The following is a 14,234-nucleotide window of genomic DNA, read 5'->3' on the forward strand; positions in this document are numbered from 1 at the left end:
GCTCTCAAAGGTCCCTAATGCCTCCGCAGGAGAAAAGCGCGACATGTCCCTCAAGGGCCGCCGTACGGCAGTGGGAAGACAGACCGAGAAGGGGTGGAGCTTGTCCCTCCGCGGCTTCCGTAGAAATGGTCAAACATGTCGGAGTATTCTTCTGTCAGAAGAACCAAGCTGGTTCTGAAGGGGACGAAATCGAAAAGGTGAGGCTCTTCCTCCGGGTCGGGTTTCCACAGGTGCTGGGGAGAGGAGGTGGGGTCCTGCCTCCTTTCTTCGAGTCTGGGCCTCGCTTGCCGGGTCCGAAAATCACCATCGTCGTGGTGAAATGCCTCTGAGCGTGTGCAGAGCGCCTTCCCTCCCTCCGCTGCGTGCAGAGAATAGCGGGTGCGCTCTGCACACGCTCAGAGGCATTTCACCACGACGGTGGTGATTTCGGGCGGGCGCAGTTTCGGGGTCAGGAAATAACGATTTCCCCGAGGGAGCTTTGAACCCCGGCGTCTCTTCCTTGCGGAAAAACCGTGTCGTGCTTTTTAAGGGCGAAAGGGGAGCCCTGCTGGAAGCGCCCGATCGAGGCTAAGGGGGATCGTGCGCTCCCCCCCCCCCCCCTTCTGTGCTGCCTCTCTCTGTATGCAGAAATTCCGCTTCGCGATTCAGGAGTTCGGGGTTTTATGTAAGTAGCCTGTCTCCTGATTAAGGCGAAAGATCGCGGTTGCACATTATTATTACTGTATAATTATTATTATTATTATTAATAATAATAATAATTTTATTGAATTTATATACCACCCTATACCTGAGGGTCTCAGGGTGGTTCACAGAATAAAATCAAGATATAAAACAACAAAATATATAATAAAAATAAAAACAGCAACCCAGTATTCCCCCCACCCCCCGCCACATTTCTCCCAGACTCTTTTCTCTGTTGGGCTGAGGAGGTCCTAATACTGATGCCATCTGCAGCCCTGGAGTAAAACATGTGCCTTGTCTGAATCAAAATAGTCGTTCACGTTCACTTGCAGTCTTTGTGATAAATTGGGCTTCTCTGGTATGCGCATCTTTCCCTACACGAAAAATGTTTGTTTCTCTTGGTAGTACCTGTTTGGGGATTGCGTATCATACAGAAAGCATGCAATTTATGTATTTTTCCTTCTGTGTCATTTTGCAGTAAGAAGAAAAACAAAGATAAAAAACGGAAAAGAGATGAAGATGCTGAAGATAAACTTGATATTGTTGGTAAGCTCATTTTTCCACGAAGGGGCATGAAGGAGAACACTGATAGTCCTTTGCTTCTCCCTAGTTGTTTTCCTGCTGCCCTGCCCTGAGCTGAGCCATGGCTCGGCTTAGTGCAGTGGTTTTCAACCAGTGTCCTGTGGCACCCTGGGGTGCCTTAAATGGTCAGGGATGCCGCGGGCAACACTGGTCTCTATTCCTCTTGCCTTCCCTCCCTCCTCTGATGCCCTCATATGCCGCTGCCTCCTGATGGCTTGCACAGCTGTTTGTTGCAGCAGCCCTGGCTACAAGCTCCCCAGACAAATGTCGCCTCTGGGGCTGGCCAGGGGGTGCTGGTTGCCAGGAGCTGAGGCAGCTCAGAGACCAGGGATGGCTGTGGCGGCTGCCCAGAAGACTCCCAAGGGAGTGGAGAGGAGAGGAGGCTGAGGGAACATTCCACAAGCGAGGGTGTTTGAAAAAGAGTGAGAGGCTGTCAGCTCTGCAGGCAAGGGGTGATGTAACTGGGCTCCTAAGTCCCACAGGGGTGCCACAGAAATAATGTCAAGGGAGCTGTGTACTCAGAATGGTTGAAAACTTCTGGTTTAGTGTGTTGTCTGAACTCAGTTTTGTGGCTTAACCCTTCCAAACAACCTATGAGCTGTAAAGAATGAGACAAACCTTTGCTACAGCTTGTGGTTTGCTTGGAAAGAGGTAAACTGCAAGCCCTAGTTCAGATGACACACTAAGCCAAACCACAGTTTAGCTCAGCATAGCAGTAAAATGACTGGAGGAGGAGCAAAGCAGCTGTGACCTCCTCTTCGGGAGCCCAAACATTTGTACTAAGCCATGGGTTAGCTTAGCTTTACATGTAAGCTGAGCCTTAGTTGGCTATCAGACTGAGAATTTTGCTTTTAAAAAGCAGCATACTTTATTGTGTATTAATTATTTTTGTATGCCCCCCTTCCACCAATAGGTCCATGGTGCCATACATAGTTCTTTTATCCTCACAGCAACATTGTAAGGAAGGTTGGCTGAGAGACAGTGACTGGCCCAAAGTTCATAGTAGGCTTCATGGCTGAGTGGGGATTTGAACTGGTTCTCTCCAATCCTGGTCAAAGTCTCAAGCCACTGCATCATGCTTTCATGCTGACTCTCAGTTGTTCCCTTATAAAAATCGAAAGACATGGACTATTCATTACAAGATATCCTCTAAGCAGCCTCCAATCTTCAGAGGAGCGTGAAGGAAGTAGATGGAAGCATCCAGATTGTCTTATTTGTACTTATTTGAATTGCCATATCTGTATTGTATTCAACATTCCTAGTGTGCATTATGATCAAATAAGGAGTCCTGCAGCTTTCTTGTATGCCTGGCCAGAAGCATTTGTTCTTAGTAGCTTTCAAGACTGCAGAACTTGTTTCTTCCCAAACCAAAGATTATAAAATGATCTTTTCAGCTATTTAATTGTTCCTTGTCACTAACAGTTTTTAAGTTTATTAAGTAAACTGTCATTATGCATTATGCTTGGTTAAGATGGAAAAGCTGCTTTGTTGCTTGGTCTCTTCAAGACATTTCCAGCAAGCAATTGTGAAGAAAACAACAAATGTGTTCTTGTTTCTTTTTTGTTTCCTCTCTTATTAGAAGGGTGGTGGACTGTATCAAATTTTGGTGAAATCACAGGAACCGTAGCAATAGAAATGGGTCTTGGAACCTATATCAGTGCTCTTGACAATGGCCTTTTTACCCTTGGAGCACCACATAAAGGTTGGTATGGGCAAAAGTGGAGGGAAATTTTCTCCCTTCCTATCAAATTTTTGGCATGGGTAAGTAAGCCTCACTTATTTTGATGATTCCGTATTGCCCTGTGGCACCAACTGTACTATGACCCAGATTTCCAAATAAGTCCAGAAGAGTTTCCAGACTCTGCACATATTTAACCTTCCCACACATATCTATGTTATTTATTTGTAGTAATGAATTTTTGGTAAATTATGCTGACCATATTATTTAGCTGTCAGTTTTGAAAATGGACCAGTGTAGCCTTTATCCTGTACAAATTTGCCTCTTGTGCTCTAGTAGCTGAGTGCAAAACGTTTATCAAAAAGCCAACCTACTGCTATATAAGTGGATTGTTATTTATTTCAGTATGGAAAACAGAGAAGTGTGTGCATTGAGAATGGGAAAACAAAACAACTTGCAGTAGAACCATTAATATTTTTGCCCTTAAATTAGTCACATGCATTCATTTAAATGGGTCTGTTCTGAGTATGGCTAAAATTGGATACAACTCAACGTCCCCAGTGCCTTTGGTATCTTCTCTTGCATCAGCAGTTCATAACAGGATTCTCTGGCCTGTGTGTGTCTAATTTCTTTTTAATACTTCCAGATGAAGGGCCATACCCTCCTGAACAATTTACTGCTGTCAAGCTTTCAGATTCAAGGTAGTTACTCACCTTGGCTTTATATTAACCATTAAATTAACCAGGCTTTCTTAGGTTACTGGACACAAGAGTGTTTGAAACTGCCTTTCCTTAGATTTACTTTCTAATCCTAGCTTAGAAACAGTGTTTTGCCCCTTTGATAAACCAGATGTGAGACCTAAATAAAGGAATGTGGTAGAGTACATCTTGTGCATGTCCATGGACACATGGGTTAAAAATTTCTGACTCAGAGTTGGGTCGTGACACTCCTGCAGTTGCTAAAGCATGCATTTGTGATCTATAGATTATTAGGCAGAATTGTTCTCTACAGAGGAAAATAAAGTTGTTCCAAGGTTCTGTAACTTGCCTAAAGTAAGCTTATTTGTGTTGTTTGTTCTTATTTTGGGTAATTTGTTCTGTTTCTGGTAGAGTTGAGGGTGGGGACAATATACCTATACAGCTACCTGAAATCTTATTCAATACTCCTGGCTTCTGAGATTTCAGTAAGCGCTGCTCTTATGATTTCAAGCTTTCACCATCCAAGGAGGAGTATCAAACAAAATTAATGGACTATGCTGAAATGGCAAAACTTAATGGAAGAATAAGAAACCAAGAAGAAGAAACTTTTAATAAAAAATGGGCAAAATACGTGGGCTTTCTGAAAAACTATTGTAAGCAATTGAATTCATTAGCAGGATTAACTCAACAAACAGTTAAGCATATTTGTCAAAGAAATATTAGGGAATAATAATTGGACTTAATTTGAAGATGCAGCAAGAAAATATAACAGAAGAAACCACAGAAGGGAGAGAGTCAAATGGTGCATTTATTGGAAAGTTTGTGTAATTTGCATGATTGTTATAAAACTGAAATTTGGAAAATAAAAGTTATTAAAACAAACAAACTTTCAAAAAATCCTGGAACATAATTTGAAAACCATAGCTCTTGATAATGAACTAATCAATTTCCAATGTCATAACTTGCTTATTTGTTTCTTTTTCTAAGAATTGCATTGAAATCTGGCTATGGTAAATACCTTGGCATTAACTCAGATGGGCTGGTTATTGGACGTTCTGATGCAATAGGTTCAAGGGAGCAGTGGGAGCCCGTGTTTCAAGAGGCAAGTGTCAGCAGTCATTCTTAATACATAATATCTTAATACATAATGCAATGGTTTTAGATTATAGCTGCTTTTATTGATATCAGATGGCAGTGATGCAACATTAACTAAGAGGCCATATCAAAATTTCAGAAGTGGCTGTTTCGTTCTATCATACTGAAATAGTTTTATATCCTTGAAAATAATGTTTAGCTTGGCAAATGCAACATTGAAACTGATCCACAAATACCAAGTTTGAATTCTGAATTGCATTCTCAAATGCCAATGTTGTAATTGTCATAAAATGACAAGAGGGCTAATTATGAGTTTTAAAATCAACATGCAGAATGAGTTTAAGTGGATTGTTTCAGCGCTATTGAAGTAATATCGGATAAAATTGTGAGATGTTCTTGTAGGAACATAATAATAGTCTTCCTAATTTGTCTTGATTTTATTTTTTCCCTTCAGGGGAAAATGGCACTGTTAGCAGCAAACAGCTGCTTTATCAGCTGTAATGAAGAAGGCGATATTGTAGCCAAAAGTAAAACTGCAGATAACGAGGAAATGATTAAGGTAATTCAAATGGCCTGTATGTGCAGTTCTTATATTTGTCTTTGTGACTGTTTAAAGGAAAAATACAGAAACAGGCGAAACATTTCAATGTGGAACTTCTTCAGTGGCTGCACAGGCAAAATAATTGTTTAACCCAAGCGTATATTGCCTGATCAGATGACTTGGAGCATCCATTTTAACTGGAATGCATCTCTGTTCTGAACTTTTTCTCTCTCTTTTTTACTGGAAGGGAGGAGTCTCACTGATTTTAGCTGAAAGAGCTGGTGGGGAGTCAAACTGGGTTTTAGACTACATTGCTTCAGAAGGTAGATATGGCTTCAATTTGCATAGCAGAATGCTCTACCCTGCCCAGGGGAAACTAGACATGTGCTCTAACCTAGCTGCATTCTTACACAGTATACTCCATTTCTTCCTGCTTCCCCAGTAGTCCTTGGAGTATGCATGCCCTGTCTCCCCATATTGACCACTGTTTCTAATGTGATATATCAATATGATATTTCTTCAGTTTGTATATATGTGTAAATGCATTTGCAGAGGCATTACAAGAAGATTTTGTCAGAGCAGCTCCTTTGCATACAGGTGTGTGACTGTTGCATTCAACGTCCAGTGAAACTGGAAAGCAAATCAGGGGAGAATATCAAGAGAGAGGATAGGATATTTTGGCCTTTGAACTTTTTCAGTTAAACCAACTGTAAAACAGCACTGTCTCTCCCCATACTTCTTTTTAGATCAGGACGTGTGCTGAAAGGGAAGCCAAGCAAAAGGATGACATTCCGGAAGAAGACCAAGGAAATGTTAAGCAATGTGAAATCAATTACGTGTATGTAACAAGGGTTTCTTGGCTATCATTAAAAATAAAACAAAAGCAAGTTGTATTAGAGTGCAAATAACCCCTAGTTTCCTTGATCAAAAACCTTCGGGTCCCGATCCTTGTGTAAACATGTTAAAAGCTGAAGAAAGTTTATCATCATGAGGATCTGGTGGGTTTTGTTCTAAGGACCAACTTTATTTCACAGGACAAGGAGATGTGCTTTTGTTTTCAGATGCAGGCCTGATAGATTGCACCACTTCTCTTTCTGTTTATCCCTAGTATAATCCATAAATGGTACTTTATTATTTTTATGATTTTTTTGGATATTTGTTTTATAACAAATGCAACACCCTTTCTTTCCCCACCCACAATACCTCTTTTATTCCTTAGTGAGGCTTTTAAATGCATGGTATAGGCTTATTAATGTTTGTAAGTGTGATTTGCAACAGCTTGCTGAAGGTTATTCTCAGCCCTAACAGGAATGTGTCCTTCTCCAAGATAGTACAAACTGGAAGGATCTCAAAGCAGACCAATTCACTGCCCTACCCCACCACACCCAACAGTTTTCCAGCTGGCATTCCACATTATGTGGTTCTTGGAGGCAACTGGGCATGCTCAGTCCCCAAGGCACTCTCCTTTACTTTGTATACCTCTTAGATCCCTTGGGGTTCACTGATACCCTGCATTTTTTTATTTCTCAGTGGGCTTGTTTTGGCTGCCATTCTATCGACACTCAGCCACTGTACTTCGTACAGGCTGAAGATATTTACCTTCTGCATTTTTCTTTCCAGGAAGAAGTTTCAGAGTTTTCAAGACCGTAAACTAAAAGTAAGCCAAGAAGACAGTAAAGCTCTGAAAAAAGCTAGGAAAGAAGGCACCTTTCACGAGGCACTGTTGGACAGGTACTCTTTCTGTTGCAATGGGATGGCAGTTGTCAGATGTGCTGGGCAGCTATGCTAGCAAACACAACAAACATGCAAACACAGTATTATAAGAGCTGTTTTACAAAAATGCCCTGTACGCCAAAAATGAGCTTATCAGGAAGGATGGCTTGCTCTCTCTGTGCTGTGTGACTTTTCTACATGAGGTGTTCCTAATTTCCTATAGGGAAGTGTTCGTGTGTGCAGCTGCTGCTACTTCCACTGTGAAGCAATCCAACAGTTCAACCATTTAACTGGATGTTGTGTAGACAAGGGCTCAGCTGAATGTAAAGCATCGATATTGGATGGTGGCCTCCAGTGACGGAAAAGCTCTGGATTGTTTTGAGCTCTGGCTGCTTCACATGTGCACATCCATCCCTTGATGTTGCAGTTGTCAGATGGTGGGCATGTGGATATGAACTTGTCCTTAGTCTGCCATATTCTACAAAATGTACTAATGTATACTGGCAGATTTCATGCAGCTATACTTAACATTCAGCTGCTACTGCAATTATCACTTGTTCAAAGCTCTTCCAAGAGGGATTTTAAAAAACATTTTGTTGGGTGCCATTGAGCATTACAACCCACGGTGACTGATTGCCTTCTTAAAAGTAAACTCTTATAATGAGTAGTGTCTGTGTATGATGAACTTCAATAATGAAACATACATACTCATTGCTGTTTTTATTCTTTGTCCATATCCGGTACGATCTCAATAATGGCATTATCGGACTTAAGGTGACTGTTAACAGAGCTGTTTAGCACTGTAGAAAGAATGTGCTTCAGTCTTTGATTAACTTTAATCATGCTTTCCATCAGTTTACATGGCAAAGAGATGGTAAGCTAACTGGACTGTAGCTTTGTATAAGTTCTGTGCGAAGGTGTGAGTTGGCCACATCTACTTTTGGCATCACGTACTGATGGCATGCAGCCCCTGGAGAGTTGGCCAAGGGGGAATATGGCCCTTGAGCCAAAATAAATTTGCTACTCCTGCCCTAAATAGAAATCAATAATGAACCACCTCTGGCTTTTAAAAGTGTGCCAGTACTAATTCTACTTTATTGACAGTTGTATTACTTAGATGTACCAATCATTTTACCTTGCCTTTCCCCTACCCCACTTTGTCTTCCAGGAGATCAAAATTGAAAGCTGACAGATACTGCAAATAGTCAAAACAGAAGCTGACCTTCCATATATTTCACTTCCTTTATTTGGTGTGTTAATTCCTTTCTTTTTAATAAAACTTGTTGTTAAAGTAGATTTTAATTACACTGACTTCATCTCTTCTTTTGGAAGTAAAGTGTTCATGTTAAAATGGAGAATAGCTCATGATTTTATTTGGTGCCATATTGTCATCACTCTTGGATTTTTACTATGAACTATAATCATGCATAAATTTAGTAATTATGCATAAATTTGGACAAATTCCCTCAATTTAAATCTGTGATGGAATCCATCTTTCTCAGTTCACCTTATTTCTACAACATAGACATAAAATCTGCGGGTGCCATCATGCACATGATCATGGGCAGGAGGAGGAGTCACACTAAGACCAGACCATGTCATTACCGAGGAGGCAGACTTAGTCGTTGTTTGAGGACTATCCCTGCCTCCAGGTCTGGTCCTGACCGGAAGGATGCTGGAATCAGCAAGGGAAACCCACATAACCTGAAAGTGTTGCTGTGCAATGCCAGGTCAGTGATGAATAAAACCACTGCCATCCATGATCTGATTGTGGGTGGAGGATTTGACCTGGCATGTGTGACAGAGACTTGGTTGGATGAAGCAGATGGGCCTGTCCTTGCCACTGCTTATCCACCAGGTTTCTCTTGTGATCAGGGGGGGGGGGGGTTTGCAGTGATTTTTAGGAAGTCATTAGTTTGCACCAGGCATCCTATTGGGAAGACCCAGTTTTCTGAGTGCATGTTCTGGAAACTGGGCAATAGGGGCAGTGCAGGATTCCTTTTAGTGTACCGACCTCCCTGCTGCACCAAGGATTCCCTGCCCGAGCTGCTTCAGGTTGTGGTGAATGTGCTCCTGGAGACACCTAGTTTGGTTGTCCTGGAGGATTTTAACATCCATGCTGACACGAACTTACAAGGGGCCACTCAGGACTTCGTGGAAAACATGTCCCTGAATAAGTTTGGCCCAACTCATAGCCACGGACATGCCTTAGACCTGGTGTTTACCTCTACGGATGTTGGTGATCTGACACTAAGTAAAAGCGAAACTAAAGAAGTGCCATGGCCAGATCACTTCCTGGTGCAACTGGACTTCTCTGCGACCCTTCCCCTCTGCAGGGAGGTGGGGCCAATTCTGATGGTCTGCCCACTTAATGGATCCAGTTGGCTTCCAGAGAGTGGTAGGGGATGTTTTATCCCATGTTGCTGGCCTTTCAGCTGATTCCCTGGTGGCCCCCTGGAATGCAGAGTGGATGCTCTGGTTATCTTCCGCTTGGACTGCTGCAATTCGCTCTATGTGGAGCTACCTTTGAAGGTGACCCGGAAACTGCAATTAATCCAGAATGCAGCAGCTAGACTGGTGACTGGGAGTGGCCACCGGGACCACATAACACCGGCCCTGAGAGATCTGCATGGGCTCCCAGTACATTTCCGAGCACAATTCAAAACCTTGGCGCTGACCTTTAAAGCCCTAAATGGCCTCGGTCCTGTACCTGAAGGAGCATATCCACCTCCATTGTTCAGCCCAGACACTAAGATCCGGCGCCGAGGGCCTTCTGGCGGTTTCCTCATTGCGAGAAGTGAGGTTACAGGGAACCAGACAGAGAGGGCCTTCTCGGTGGTGGCACCCACCCTGTGGAATGCCCTCCCATCAGATGTCAAGGAAATAAGCAGCTATCCTATTTTTAAAAGACATCTGAAGGCATCCCTGTTTAGGGAAGTTTTTAATATTTAATGCTGTATTGTTTTTAACACTCGATTGGGAGCCGCCCAGAGTGGCTGGGGAGATTCAGCCAGATGGGTGGGGTATAAATAATTTAGTAGTAGTAGTAGTAGTAGTAGTAGTAAATCTTTACTCAGAAGTTGGGAGTGAGGTCATACATTTCGGACCCGTGCAAGTAACCTACAATCAACAAAAAATTACATTGGGTGGAACATGTGAAGTAAACAAGTAAAAGACATATTTTCCCCTCAATATGAAATTCCTTCTTACAAATAGTAGTGGCCAAAGCTGAGAGTGGGAGCCTGGCATTCAAACTCCCCCCCCCCAAAAAAAAAAAATGTTCTAAAACCCTTTAAGGAAATATCGGGGAGGGGTGTTTTTTTCAAAAAAGACATTTGTCATGCGCATGAAGGGAAATTTATGGCAGCGTCTATATATGTATAAATACTTGTCTATACCAGGTTTTACTCAGAAATCAATATATCTCATATTGCCTTATGCCTAATGCACCTGTTGGCTCAATATATTTAAAATAAAATAAAATAAATACAGTATTTATCTGAAGATCAAGTGGGCACATACTGCATTGTGCCACCAGAGGGCCCCATTCTCTTTAGACTGAGTCAGTCCTGGTCAGTCAACATGGGGGGGGGGGGGAGCTGGTATATAATACACACTGCTGAAAGTGGCTGCTGAAAGTTGCATCATTTTTTTAAAAAAACTCCATGTCTTTGAAACTCCCTGAAAATGGAAAACCAGCATAGCAGAGCTAAGAAACTTCTGCCTGTTGGTGAAAGCTTTCTGTTTGTGGAGAGGGTAAAAACCAGCATTCAAACACATGACACAAGCACAAAATCTAAAGTGGGGCAGTCCTGCCTGCCACTTAAAAGTTCTATCTTTAGATGGAAGTCCCCTTCAAAACTGAAGTTTAGCAATGTCATGTAACTGGCTACACAAACACAAAGCTCCACCACCCTCCACAAGTTGTGCAAAAGTCTTTATTCTTCCAAACCAGTTTCAAAAGAAGATTTAAAACCAAGATGTGTTTCTTGAACAGTAGCGCATTGTGGCACATGGCAAACTATTTGTGGCGTCAAGGAAATCCAATCTTCCAAGTCAGCCACATGGAAAGCCTTATTATTCCATTTCACGGGAAGCAAGGGGGTAAGGATTTGGATTGGGAAAAGGCTTAAATCCACCCCACCCCCAAAATTGGGGCGTGAGTGTAGACCTGCCCAGAGTTGCATTTTGCTAGTGAAGTGACTGGCTTTTGTTTTTAAAAGTTAGCATATTGATACAGTTGACACTGGATTTTTTCATGAGTATATCACAAGAACTGTGCTCTACTTTCCCGTCTCAGTTGAGGTTCAGCAGCAAAACCATGCTTTGCCTCATCTGAATGTAACTGCAAGCTATATTTTGCTGCTAAATCTGATGTGGGAGGTAGTGGCGTAGCGTGGGTTGTCAGCACCCGGGGCAAGGCAAGTAATTTGCGCCCCCTAACCCATGGATTTGCGCCCCCTAACCCGTGGATTTGCGCCCCCTAACCCTAACCCCCAGATGTTGCGCCCGGTGCGGCCGGCCCCCCCTGCACCCCCCACGCTACGCCACTGGTGGGAGGTGAAATCGAGAGCGCAGAAGATGAAGGAGCACATGAGCAACACGGTTTGGTTCATTTAGTGCCTAAATATGATCTAGCATTATTTTTGAACTACTCCATGTGCGACCCATCGAGGGAGGGAGGGCAAATCGGCTACCAGCTCTGCACTGACGACCTGCTTCCTTGCATGCATGGAGATTCCCAAGAGACGGGACAGTCCCTGGAGGGAGGGGTCGTGGGAGTGGTCTCTTTCCCAGTGGCGGAGTTATATTGGTCTTTTAAATGCCCAATTACAGATAGGTAGCCGTGTTGGTCTGCCATAGTCAAAACAAAATAAAAGAAAAAAATTCCTTCCAGTAGCACCTTAAAGACCAACTAAGTTAGTTCTAGGTATGAGCTTTCGTGTGCATGCACACTTCTTCAGATAGAAGTATCTGAATGCACACTTCTTCAGAAGAAGTATCTGAAGGTATCTGAAGAAGTGTGCATGCACACGAAAGCTCATACCTAGAACTAACTTAGTTGGTCTTTAAGGTGCTACTGGAAGGAATTTTTTTCTTTTAAATGCCCATTGTTGTTTAGTAGTTTAGTCGTGTCCGACTCTTCGTGACCCCATGTACCAGAGCACGCCAGGCCCTCCTGTCTTCCACTGCCTCCCGCAGTTTGGTCAAATTCACGCTGGTAGCTTCGAGAACACTGTCCAACCATCTCATCCCCTGTCGTCCCCTTCTCCTTCTGCCCTCCATCTCTCTCAACATCAGCGTTTTTTCCAGGGAGTCTTCTCTTCACATGATGTGGCCAAGTATAGGAGCCTCAGCTTCACGATCTGTCCTTCCAGTGAGCACTCAGGGCTTAAGAATGGATTTCCTTCAGAATGGAGAGGTTTGATCTTCTTGCAGTCCATGGGACTCTCAAGAGTCTCCTCCAGCACCATAATTCAAAAGTGCCCATTACGCAAAGCCATAGCTGCGAACGTTTCCCTTTTTTAAGGAAAATTCCCTTAATTCGAATAGGATTCCTCGCAAGAAAAGGGAAAAGTTGACAGCTATGCGCAAAGCCCTCGTGGGATTGATTTCTGCCCCCATTATTATTATTTTAAATTGCATCTCCGGTGAGCGTAATAAAGGCCGTTTTGTGGCCTCGCTGTGCCTCACACGCGAGTTGCAAGCTTGGCGAGAGGTGGCGGGTAAGCCAGGAAGAGAAGAGGCGGCCGCAGAGACGAAGACCATGTGGAGGATCTCCTGATGCGTAAGGAAACCCCCCTCGAACTTGGGCCATTTGATTTAGCGGAGGGAGACACACACCAACACGCGCCCTCCTTCTGCTAGGATCCCCCCCCCCCCCTTGGCTTCCAGCAGAGACCCAGCGGGATCGCTTCCCTCGGCTCCTCGAGTTCAGACCCGGAGGACCGGGAGGGCAGGGCCGAGGAGGGCGGTGGGGTTCTCGGCGTTGCTACAACCAAAAGGCCCCCTTCGCGCAGCCGCCGCGTCCCTGGCACCCGAGCAAAGCAAACGTCAGTTTGTTTAACAATCGCCGAGTATAAAATGCTCCAATCATAGAGGAGACTCGCGGAGGGGGGAAATAAGGCTGAGGTCAGCGCAAAGCCAACAAACAGCAGCGGATCTCCCTTCGCCGATCTTCCCACCTTTGATACTCTAGGGCAGCTAAAAAGAAAAGTAAAATACCCGGGAAGCAGGCACATCGATGCTAGCTGTTTTGTAGGAAGGGAAGCCTCTTTCCCCAAAGCTTCTAGATCCATCCTCCTCCATTCACCCCTGATCTCTCTCATCTTTGAAAGGGAGCCATGGCTGATAGCCTGAGAAGACTGATCAACAACGAGACCTGCAGGATTTTACAGGAGAAGTTGGAGAACTGGTATAAAGATTATCACGTGAGTGTGCGCGAACGCGTGTTTTGGAAATCGGCGCTCTAACTAATAACGATGGGAAGGCAGCTAGATGCATTTGCGATGTTGTCCCCTTTGAATCTGTACCAGGCAAAATATTAACTCATCTTCCCACCCACCCACCCGACCCTTGCTAAAACCGGAGCTGGCGAGGTGGAAACTGCAGGAAACGGCGAGATCGTTTCAGAAACTAACCTGAACTACAATGATATGAACATCTTTAGGAAAGATGGAGACGCTTAGCATTGCAACCAAGCGCAGCTTTGTGAGTTTGAGCTTGTTGCGCGGAGAGGTCGCTTTATGGCGGGAGATTAGGGCTGAGCTGGCGGTGTGTTGGAAACCTCCAGCCATTTCCCGGGAAAGTAGTAACTAAGGACGCCGGTTTTCAGCGCCAAGCAGACACTGTTGTGGTTGCCATGGTTATAGAACGCCACGATACTCTGCCCGGGAAACGTAGTAAGAACAGCAATGATTTGCAGCGAGGGATTGCTCAAGTCTCTTTCCCTCCTCCTCTACTGAGCTGTGATTGAGTCTTTTGATTCGGTTACAGCTAACCACAGCTCCCCCTCACCCGAACATGTTATTTTCCCTTTATACATTTAACACCCTCAACTGTTTGTTTTAAGATTGGAACTACGGTACTTCTCTACATTTAATTTTTAATCCTCCTATTACCTCCAAGCAGCTCAGGCCAGCGTAAATGGCGATTTCCATTTTATCCTGACAACAACCCTGTGAGATAGGTCAAACTGAGGAACAGCAACTTCCCATGGTCACCCAGTGGATTTAATAGCTGAGAT

The 14,234-nt window shown here is 43.9% G+C and overlaps 2 protein-coding genes and 2 long non-coding RNA genes across 10 annotated transcripts in view; 3 read left to right on the top strand and 1 right to left on the bottom strand.

Moving 5' to 3' along the window:
- LOC307223769 overlaps window positions 1-14,234 on the top strand; it is a 301,182-nt gene that overhangs the window by 128,311 nt on the left and 158,637 nt on the right. The window lies entirely within an intron of this gene.
- FRG1 (FSHD region gene 1) lies at window positions 63-8,290 on the top strand. Of its 2 annotated transcripts, XM_079990071.1 has the most exons (9): window positions 63-197; window positions 1,160-1,227; window positions 2,843-2,965; window positions 3,588-3,642; window positions 4,627-4,741; window positions 5,189-5,293; window positions 6,022-6,113; window positions 6,896-7,006; window positions 8,157-8,290. In XM_079990071.1, the coding sequence occupies exons 1-9, from the start codon at window positions 136-138 to the stop codon at window positions 8,191-8,193; spliced, it is 768 nt and encodes a 255-aa protein (XP_079846197.1). In that variant the 5' UTR covers window positions 63-135; the 3' UTR covers window positions 8,194-8,290. The 2 variants fall into 2 exon arrangements, with proteins under 2 accessions (XP_079846197.1, XP_079846196.1); XM_079990070.1 differs by lacking the exon at window positions 8,157-8,290 and having other exon boundaries at window positions 6,896-7,079.
- LOC307223778 lies at window positions 7,811-13,783 on the bottom strand. The gene is made up of 2 exons (XR_013842271.1): window positions 13,630-13,783; window positions 7,811-8,019 (listed from the first exon to the last, which is right to left on the bottom strand). It is a non-coding gene; the product is annotated as an uncharacterized lncRNA (long non-coding RNA).
- Window positions 12,659-14,234, top strand: part of SPATA18 (spermatogenesis associated 18) — a 22,542-nt gene continuing 20,966 nt past the window's right edge. For 5 of the 6 annotated variants that reach the window (XM_079990049.1, XM_079990053.1, XM_079990048.1 and 2 more), the window contains exons 1-2: window positions 12,659-12,776; window positions 13,327-13,419. In XM_079990049.1, coding sequence (XP_079846175.1) covers window positions 13,333-13,419 — 87 coding nt within the window. In that variant the 5' untranslated portion in view covers window positions 12,659-12,776; window positions 13,327-13,332. Of the gene's footprint in view, window positions 12,777-13,326; window positions 13,420-13,928; window positions 14,073-14,234 lie in introns of those variants that run through there. The other variant, XM_079990052.1, reaches the window with a different exon arrangement.

Source organism: Podarcis cretensis (assembly GCF_951804945.1).
Source record: "Podarcis cretensis genome assembly, chromosome: 9".
NCBI classification, from domain to species: domain Eukaryota; kingdom Metazoa; phylum Chordata; class Lepidosauria; order Squamata; family Lacertidae; genus Podarcis; species Podarcis cretensis.